Source organism: Homalodisca vitripennis, chromosome 6, assembly GCF_021130785.1.
Source record: "Homalodisca vitripennis isolate AUS2020 chromosome 6, UT_GWSS_2.1, whole genome shotgun sequence".
NCBI classification, from domain to species: Eukaryota; Metazoa; Arthropoda; class Insecta; order Hemiptera; family Cicadellidae; genus Homalodisca; species Homalodisca vitripennis.
Genome location: NC_060212.1, coordinates 109745759 through 109756328, shown reverse-complemented (window position 1 = coordinate 109756328; position 10570 = coordinate 109745759). Strand labels below are relative to the sequence as shown.

The following is a 10570-nucleotide window of genomic DNA, read 5'->3' as shown; positions in this document are numbered from 1 at the left end:
GTTCGACTGACTACCTGTTCTAACATCTAATTATTGTACGGTCATAAATAATAATCTGAGCCTTGTCTTATGTAGTTAAATATTTTTAGGGCTACATCAGACACCTACTAAAAAATGACCAAAATTTTATTTGCAGAACACAGATGAGGAAGTTCTTAAGAAATCCCTGAAAGCTGCCTTGGAGGTGGGTTACCGTCTCATAGACACTGCCTCCATGTACAAAAACGAGCATCTCATCGGCAAAATGCTCAAAGAGTGGATGGACAGCGGCAAACTGCAACGTGAGGACATCTTCATAACAACCAAGGTAGGAACACTCGTATATTAGGGGTCTTTTGTTCTCTTAAGACAAGAATCTTATAAATTGCACCTTCCGGAGTGACAGGATATTCTGGATGGGTAGGTGTGGGGTGGGGACGCCTCCTGTAGATCTCCACAAGGTTCAAAAGAAAAAGGTTAGGGCACTAATCTCAAGTTATGTCCCCTCAGAAGAGGGGGAAGCGAGCTCAGCACCAGCCTCTACAGTCAATCCAGACAGGGTATGGCACGCCCTTATGTCTAGGCTAGCAAGGATCTTTGACTCTTTCGAATTACTCTTGCACACATAATCTCGACATTTGCGGTTAGTGATGTGCCGCTCCTGGATTTCCATAAGGTTGCACAGATTTAAGTAACACATCAGTTTTTGCTGTACCCAGTGTGGGTTCAACTGGAAGGTGAGATTTTGAAGCGCAAGGGTAATTCGATAGGTCTAGTCTACTGCGAGAGATGACTGCTGGAGTTGTTAGGGTTCGTTCCCTAAGAGTGGAAGGTTCTTGCCAGCCTAGACATAAGGGTGTGCCACTCCTACCTGCTTTGACTGGAGAGGCTAGTTCAGAGCTGACTTTCCCTTTTTCTGAGGGAACATGACTTGAGATTAGTGCCCTAATTTTTTTCTTATAAATGTCGAGGTGCACCTACTCCCAACTCACTCATCTGGAATATCCAGTAACTCCGGAGGCAGTGCAAAGGTCATAATAGGACTAGGTGCAATTTTCTAGGCTTCTTGTCCTAAGAGAAAAACACATAATATAACTCATTGTTGTTTATATACAAATGAAGCTTCAAGAAAAGTTTAAATTCTATAGGTCTTCTCGTTCTCTAAATATCGTGCAGATAGACAGACAGACATACATACAAACATACCGATTAATAAACAGACGAGTATAACTTTTTTAGCTTCTTGAATGATATACTTCGCCAACGCTCAGCCAATAACACTGTATGTTTACATGCCCTTAAATAATCAAGTTCTTTAAAATAATAGATGTTGATAAAAAGTGAGACAATCTTAATTATGGAAACCCCTAATGGTAGTAATGTCTTAAATATAGCAAGAATATAGCAGAGAAGCAGCTGAAGGACTTGCAAGTAGACTACGTGAACCTGTATCTGATACATCATCCAGTTGGGTTCAAACCTGATGTAACAAATGTCACTGGTAAGTACTATTTCGTAAAAAAACTATCTTAAAAGTACGAGAATAATCAAATAATAAATATAAATTGCTTATCAAAGATTTATCTAATTCATTATTTAAAATAATTTTGTATCAGGGTCCTACATATTATTATATGTACAGGCTTTAAGTAAAAATTTAGCTTTGATATAACTATACTTTTATATATCCTATTCGTGATTATAAAGCATCTAAATTATAGATTCTTTCATTCAATTTTCATATAAACAATTGTATAGTTACATTAAAGTTAGCGAAGTTATTTGATATGTATAGTGCTTAAACATAATATATTAGTGTAAAATTAACAGGACACCGAAGTTAGTTTAATTTAAAATATGACTATTAAAAGTGTTGTGTGTGTGTGTGTGTATATATATATATATATATATATATATATATATATATATATATATATATATATATATTTATATATATATATATATATATATATATATATATATATATAATTTCAATAAATATTTAATCACAAAAAGTACTTGCTCCGCCGGGACTCGAACCCGGATCTCTCACTTGCCAGGTGAATGTGCTACCATTACACCACAGAGCCCTCGCTTTTTACGATTCAATTATATTGTATTTGGCCGTACCTGTCCAATATTATATTTTATATAATATATTATATTTTGGTTTATGTTGGACATTGAGATATGTCACTTCACATTAAGATACATACTGCATGGATGAATAAACGTGCTTTAAGCTTTTTCTTCCAGTAAAACAATATTATTACAGCTCAGAATATGTACCCCTCCTCTTCTGAAACCGAGGTCCACGGGATTGCTGTTTATTTGTTTTATTTTGTGAATTCAGTGTGGTTCAGTAAGTTCTGGAACTGCTCGCACTAATTAATCTTTTCACGGAGAGCTTTAAAATATTATTTGTTTCGTACAGACCAGAATCCAAAGTTTCTGGATTTCCAATAGTCCCGATATCCCAAGTTTATACATCTTCTGTCATCAATCTAGTTAGTTTATCTTTGATTCTATGTTCTCTTGGAATATTTAAGTCAATATAGTCCTATGAAAGCTCTCTTGTGTAGATTTATTCTCTTAGATTAGTGGGTATCTAAGTGACCGGCCATTATTTGTGGGATCTACGAGTCATATTTGAGTTTGAATTATTAATTTTTTGAAATAGTTGGTCTTTTAGATTCACATTTGACCTATTGCGCTATAATGGTAAAAATAAATGCTTTCGCTAGAAGTTCCATAATAGCATGCTCGTGCGGCAGGATCTGTACGTTTAATTAAAATTACGCTGTTGTCATTTATATGAATTTAATAAAATTTGAAAAGTGTTATTTCTTCCAATCACAATTACATCCATTAGTTTACTTATTCAACCACTTGTTATTTTCGTTATGAAGAAAACAATAAAATAATAGGTGGATAAAGAAGGGGGCTGGAAATAAAAAAAAAGATTCTTCTCTCTCCAAAGGGTTCGGATCTTTCGTTCATAAATGTTTCAAGTAACACAAAAAACGCACACATAGGTTATAAAATATGCCTATATAAGTTTTTTTTATACACCATTTCCTTAATGTTTTTCAGGTCCCGATGATCTAGACATGACAACTGACTTGGTTGCGTTGTGGAAGGTGAGTTTTTGAATATTTTACAAATCCGAAATTTGGAATCGTTAAGTGTAGTATTTAAAGAATTTTAATGGACCAAAAGAAACAATATTGAAAGTGCAATATATAATTTTTAAAAGATAAGTGTATTTCTCAACCTTCTGCTAATTTCATTGATATTTTTTCATATATTTGGAAAAGAAGTAAAGAAGAAAAGTTAATTTATGAGTTTTATTGAATTTTCTAAATTGTGTTTTAATTGCTACACCATTTTTCCATTTTATACACACGTGTTTTATAAATTTCATAACTGATGATGCCCCAACCGGTAAAAGCGTTTTTGTAAGAACATTTGGTGAAAGTACAAAAAAAAACTGTCATTATAAGACGCTCTGAAACGTCACAAAATGTATTCCGAATCGGTTAAAATCGATGATGAATAGCATCGTAGTGTGTTTTGAAGGTTTGATAGTAAAAGTTTAAATCCTCAAAGTGACATATTTGTCAGTAACAAGATAAATCTATGTACAAAATGTCATGCCTCAACCTTTCATGGTTTCACGGTTAGGAAATCTCTTTTTGTATAATACAGGCGATTATGAGCAATCAGCAGTAGCAGTTGACCTCTCTATGTTTACCACTACTCGCGCAGTAAAGTGACTTAATCACATCGATTGCGGCTCAGTTGTACTCAGTTGCTTATACCAATGGCGCAGTGTAGTGGGTGTAGTGGCAATCGCAAGATCACCGGATCAAGCAACGTCGAGCGTGGCTGCTGCTTGGATGGGTGACCGCTGAGCGATCCTGTTCTTGCAAGCAGCCCACCTGCCCGGCCATTGGTGGTGGTTCGGAAGTCACCTTTAAGCCGTTGGTTGCCCAGGTTGTGTTAGAGAGGGCTTCTCAGCCCTGCTGGAGAAATAAGACACCTTTACCTGTAACTTTTTGCAGTATTCTATGTTGTTCCATAACGTTACCGAATGATATACTTAGGAATATAATCGAAGAATGGAGAATAAAAAAAGAATCTAATAAATAGTCGACACTATATACCTGCCACGTGATTAAAACCTTTGTGTCCCATCATAAAGTTTTCTTTGTTATATGTATAGGATGCTCATTTTCATTTTATAATTTTTTAATTTGTGGCTTTGCCCGTAAAAACGTTTACCCAGTAATGCCCAACATATGCTGTACAAACAATAAAAATGTCTGTTCATTAAGAAAAAAAATTTAAAGCCATTTGCCAGTACATAAAAGGATATAAAAGAACATTAATATTTTACTACCCTTATTTTACAAATGCATATGTATGTATATACGTTTATTGGAAACCCGAATTTGAATTGACCTACTATTTTGTAGCGTTGAAAGGAAATCTACTATCTTGAAAGGCCCTATAGATAATATAGTTTTTTCCGCTTAAAGCACTACTTTTGAACGCACTCCCTAACTGTTTCTTTATGTCGAAACTGTACATTTGAAGTTCAAATTTCATATATATGGGTTTAGGTTATGTTCAAAAATATTTAATTTATCCCTAATACTAAACAGAGGTTCGACCTTTTCCAAAATGTAAATTATGTATTAGGTATGTATGCAAAGTAACATTTTTTTTTTTTAGAAATAACTCAACCTTTATTTTTCGATAACAAATACCTGTTCTATTTTACCAATTTGTAATTTAGTTGCCATTTACGTACATGTATTGATTTATTGCTTAATTACGTAATCTCTTATTAGGATGTTATGTCGTCAAATTATGATTTGTTAAAATAAATATAAAAAATGGAGCCTTAGAATAAATCTTTTTTATATTTTTACAGAGAATCCACTTTACTGTTTTGCAAATGTATAATTGATTTATTCAACTCAACTTTAATTTAAAACATTAAAACAATTCTATTATTACAAAAAAAATTTTTTTACCACTTTTCCTATATGTACATTTTGGCTTCTTTCTATAGATACGTTCCACTTCCCTGCTTAGCTATAGTCAAATAACTAAATTCACAGAACATTCTGTATGGTTTGTGTCCTTTCAAAAATAATATTAATGTTCTGAGTGAATAAATAACCATTCTAATTAAAATTATAAATGTGAAAGTGCCTTTTTTGTTTGTTTTGTTTTCGTGCGTAAACTACTCAACCTATTGCACTGAAATTTTACATGGACATCCTTGCGGTTCCTGGGATGAAAATAGGCCTATTCGTATTTCGAAAATCTCCCCGGATTGCGCCCCACTGATCTGTAAATTAGCGAAAAATCACATCTTGGTCTCTAAAATTAGTATCACTTAATGAGCCTGTCAAATTTAATATAATCAACTGATTAGTGTAACCATAATTTTTAAGGCCTTTCTAGATTTCAACGATTAGGTACTTACCTTATAAAATGTCATAAAACATAAGAAGGTCAGAATTTCACTCCGAAGACTCTCTTTGAAGCAGTCGATAAGTATTATGCTAGACGAAATTACGCTAGACTGTACTTTTGAAGTAATGTACCAATTTCAGCTGTAAATGTTCTAAAATACTAACAACTCTTTTACTATAAGTTTAAATACTGATATAAAATCTAGTTCTCTTTGAAGAAGTAGGCCTCTGTGTTATATATTTTCTTGATCGGCAATCAGAACAAAATCAACTATGGAACAAAAAAGACTAAGATAAGTAAATTTCATTGACCATAATAATAAATATTTTGACGTATTTTTTGGCGAGATCAAAATTGGCTTCGGAAATATAATTCACTCGGTCAGGAATGGTCATAAACGTACAACACTTAGTAAACTACGTGCAAAGCAGCGGGTAACTGCCAGCAGTGAAGATATAAGATACAGTGTAGTCTAAAATTTACCACACCTTTAAATTTATGAAACCTCTCTGAGTTGTCTTTTGACAAAAGCAGGCTTCTCAGAGCTGTGTATGTACATATATTTTCTTGATTGAGAGAGAGGCAAATCAGCTTTGATAGAAAAAATAGTAAGACAGGAGTAAATTTAAATGACCACAAATGTACAATTTGTAACAATTTTTTGATCGTGGTAAGAAGGGAACCTCAACATTGGCGTGGGAAATATAATTCATTCGAACCAGGAGAGCACATACAGGTGCGAAGCCGCGGGTAACTGCTAGTTATACATATATTTTTCACATCACGTTTTTGGTCAGAAAATACCTGTGACAATTGCTGAAGTACATTTTTTAAACGTTGTTGTTACAAGACAAGTAATATTTTGTTACGTATATTAATTTCATATAATGCATACATTCTGAAACAGAATAAACCTACTCAATAAATAGTTAACATTATTATTTGATTATTTGAAAATCGAAATTCATTATTCTTACAGGAGATGGAGAACATGGTGGATGCTGGACTGACAAAGTACATAGGACTATCCAACTTCAATGTGAAACAGATAAGCAGGATACTGCAGAATGCCCGTATTAAACCCTCCAACCTCCAGATAGAGCTTTACCTTTACCAGCAGTCAAAAGAACTGCAGGAGTTGTGCAGAAAGCATGGCATCACCATCACGTCATACTCCACCTTAGGCTCTATGGGAATCACTAGTGCGGGGCTGCCTGAAGGACTTATTCAAGGGTAAAGGTTTCATTTTATCTTATCTGACAAGTGGATTGGTTTTTATTCCGTTAGCTAAAGGTAGGATTTTAACGTTTTTGGTATTGAGTATACAGTTGTTCCAAATCTTATGAATACTGAATGGATCTTAAAAACTACAAGAGATACAAAAAAGATTAAATAGACAAAATTGTGCATAATAACAAGACTAAAACATTAATGTGGTCAAGTTGATTATTGGTTGCGCCGTTCACTCGCTGCGCTCAATAAACTGTTTTCGGTCAAAGTGACACAGCTCTCTTATTAGAAACTATATTTAAATTTTTCTACGTGAAATCTGCATGAAATTTCTTCAGGTTGCGAAATTGCGTGCAAAGCCACGGGTAACTGATGTTTATCATAAATGATCTATTGATCGTTAGCCAGAAGTCCATGTTATGTACAAGTCTCAATACAATACTATACTTCATAGTAATATTGTTTAAGTTTTAAGTATTATATATTTAAGATTAAACATGATCTTACCGATCGTACCTTCCCGGAACACTTAAGGAGTACATTACAAGAAATATATATATATGTGTGTGTGTGTGTGTGTGTGTGTGTGTGTGTGTGTGTGTGCGCGCGCGTGCGTGCGTGCGTGTGTGTGTGTGTGTGTGTGTGTGTGTGTGTGTGTGTGTGTGTGTGTGTGTGTGTGTGTGTGTGTGTGTGTGTGTGTGTGTGTGTGTGTGTGTAAAAAACTCAGTGGTGTTTGTTGAAATACAATCATGATTACAGTATTATTTTATGCAAAAAATATGAGCCTGGTTAGTCTCTTATGACGGTAGGTAACAAATTACCATACCGAACCACAATTGTATTCGGTTTTAAAAAGGAAAAGGGATTTATATGATTAATGCTTTGCAGATCTTGGGACAACCCTCTAAAGGATTCTGATGTGCTCGCGATCGCCAAGAATCACAACAAGACAGCTGCCCAGGTGCTGTTACGTCACATGATACAGCTGGGCATCGCTATTGTGCCAAAGAGCTCCAACCTGGACCGTCTGAAGGAGAACTTTGATGTACGTACTTAATAGTCTATAAGAATTTTCATTTTATAGGTAGATCGCCAATTTTTTCATGAAATTTATATTTAATTATTGTACAAATAGTATTGTTTTCTCTATTAGTATTTTACTTATCGTCACATACGTAAAACCAGCATTCTGACACAAAAATAATAGTAATATCAGCCTCAGCTAATGAGTTAAGGAAACTTTCGGTCAGAAGGCTGATGCTGATTTAACAAATTAATTTTAACCCTTTTCACACTACCCTCTCATTGTCGACATTACCTTATCATAACTGACGATCGATTTTGTAGCGCTCCCAGTTTGCTCAGTCTAGGGGGTGGGAAGGGTAGGTGTGGTTTTCACAAGTTAACGGCGTAGTAGAGTTAACTGTTAACGGTACTATCCGAGGGCGCCACCTTGTTTCCAGTAGTAGTGTGGTAGGAGAACGGAGTCAGAACAAGGAAAAGACCCGTTACTGAATGATGTTGTAAAATTAATGACCTTATAACCAACCAAAGTAAGAGTGAGTTAAATACAAGGTAAATTTAAGAAAAGGAAATACATGTAAGAAAGCTAAACTCATTCAATGTAATCATTAAGTTTAGAAAAATTCTAAGAGCCTGTTTTTTTTTTATTGCACAAGAAACATTTATCAAATGAAATATTTATTAAAATTATGTAATTTTACATTTCATATCATGGAAAAAGGTTTGATTAACATTTCTGTATTTGGATCTCAACAGTCTGAGGGTACAGGTAACCCTTAGATTTATCAATACAATATACCCTAAACACCAGTAATTATACACTAAACAACATTACCTTGGCCGGCCACTAGTACTTCTGGTATTTTACCCATAGATATCAATCAAACAATACTTACATAAACTAGACACATATTTACACAAAGCACATTAAACATCAATATTTATCCAATAAAGAAAGATATTTATAAGTAATTATTCAACTACGTAGATCACAACCATACGCCTCCGTAAGGGCTCACGGTCAGGGAGGAAGGCACAGTAGCAGGTATGGCACGGGCACTGGGTAGGTAGTGGTACGCAGACCTATGTGGAGGCACACAAACCGCTCCCGAACAAATCCCTGAGCACAATTCAGACAATAGAATCTACAAAAATATTTGACACTAAAAGATGTATAATAGTTGCTTCAGAATAGCACGTAAAATTTTATGTTAACAATAATAACAATGAAACCTAAATATTCCGTGAAATAATCTTAACATGAAGTATTTTGAGAGATATATAATCGGTTTGTAATGTAAATAACCCCAAAAATTAACTATTAGTCAATTACTCAATCTACAGTAGTCAATATAATGAGATATAGTTAATTAAATTCCAACAATAAATTATTAACTAAAATAAGCTTTAAATAGAATTCACTTGAAAACATCTTTTCATATTTGTTTCCTATTCTACAAATGCCTTTTCTTACTTACATTTTGACAAAGCACGTAGCATAAATTACCAACATTTATTATCCTGAATTTACAAACAACAGCAAAAATAAAACAGACTAACAGATCATTTTTAACTTATAGGCCACACAACACTATTTATTACCTAAAGTACATTTTGTTGTTATTTCAAATGCATTATTTAAAATAAAAGTTCTAACCATTGCAACAACATATGTTTGGATCTAAGAAAATATGAACCATTAAAACACTATGATAATATTTACAATCTGAAAGGATTTATATTTATGAGTACAACTTACAAATTAATAAACGCTCAAGTAATTTCTGCTTCTTAATTTCACTAATATATTTACTCTGGTTGGTTGAGAAAAGAAAAATTAATTCCAAGTATCTGTATTCAAAAGTATTTATAATTTCTTGGTAGCACACATTATTTGACTTAAAAGAATATTAAAATACCTCACCTTGGCAACAATCCAGTAATGGGCCAGGAAGGGAGCAATGTAGGTAAAGACATTATAGATAACCTCGTGGAGACTCAATTTCCAACTGAACAATCTTCAAACTATTGCCATGAGAGAGAGAGAATAAGCCTCGTGAAGCCTGACAGTCAGTAACAAAGTCCAACAGGAAGTAGGAGTCAATTGTTGTTTGGCCAGCTGGAGCTGCAGCTGTTTAATAGCCAGCTGATATGGATTTTCCAGGTTGATCAGGCCTGTCTGCCAAAGTTAATAAAATCTAACTCTTACTCTCTGTTATAAAATTTAAGGTTCACAAAAAAAAATGTTACAATTTAACCGTTTGAGAAAATTCTTTGATCAATTTCACGAAAAGCCATTTTGTGTACATATACAACGCAAATTCGTTGCCTTTCGGCAACGGTACTGAAACTACTAGGTACCTCATTTCATCTAAGGATTCCAGGTAAATGATAAGGAACATTGTTTTCTGTGCTGTGTATAGGTGAGTATGTGTTGTTTTGTATAATTTAATTCTACACATTAAGATTCTAACCATAAACATTGTCTTCGTTTAATATAAATTAATATGTGGTTTTTGTGTCTTAGATCTTCGACTTCGAGCTGAGTAAGGCGGAGATGTCTAAGCTTGATCTGTTGGATCGAGGGGAGGAAGGTAGAAGATTTGTAGTGGAGGTGATCAGCCATCATCCTGAATATCCGTATGAAAAGAAGAATTGACTTTACTGCAGCTGCAAAACGGAGGAAAATTGAAAATCACAATCCAGAACTTGGAACAACCCACCGAAGGACTTGGTACTCCTAATCTGAAGATTCGCAGTAAGACTGCTGCGTTGGTTGAAGTTTACTATGTTGCAGTATTAGTTGGTGTAATTCAGTGTAAAATTAAATTTGAATTTCGATATAACA

The 10570-nt window shown here is 34.1% G+C and overlaps 1 protein-coding gene and 1 non-coding gene across 2 annotated transcripts; one reads left to right on the top strand and one right to left on the bottom strand.

The window, feature by feature from the left end:
* The first annotated feature begins 288 nt into the window (after window positions 1-288).
* LOC124364710 (aldo-keto reductase family 1 member D1-like) lies at window positions 289-10570 on the top strand. Its single transcript, XM_046820400.1, has 6 exons — window positions 289-307; window positions 1374-1480; window positions 3073-3119; window positions 6449-6702; window positions 7588-7744; window positions 10250-10570. The coding sequence occupies exons 3-6, from the start codon at window positions 3090-3092 to the stop codon at window positions 10379-10381; spliced, it is 573 nt and encodes a 190-aa protein (XP_046676356.1). The 5' UTR covers window positions 289-307; window positions 1374-1480; window positions 3073-3089; the 3' UTR covers window positions 10382-10570.
* Window positions 1999-2069, bottom strand: Trnaa-ggc. Its single transcript has one exon. It is a non-coding gene; the product is annotated as a tRNA-Ala (tRNA).

What these genes read in the sequence shown, in the direction of transcription:
- LOC124364710 (XM_046820400.1), top strand. Translation starts at nt 3,090, where the DNA reads ATGACAACTGACTTGGTTGCGTTGTGGAAG. An exon ending in ACTTGGTTGCGTTGTGGAAG is followed by an intron (nt 3,120 to 6,448) that starts GTGAGTTTTTGA and finishes TTATTCTTACAG; the next exon opens with GAGATGGAGAACATGGTGGA. An exon ending in CCTGAAGGACTTATTCAAGG is followed by an intron (nt 6,703 to 7,587) that starts GTAAAGGTTTCA and finishes AATGCTTTGCAG; the next exon opens with ATCTTGGGACAACCCTCTAA.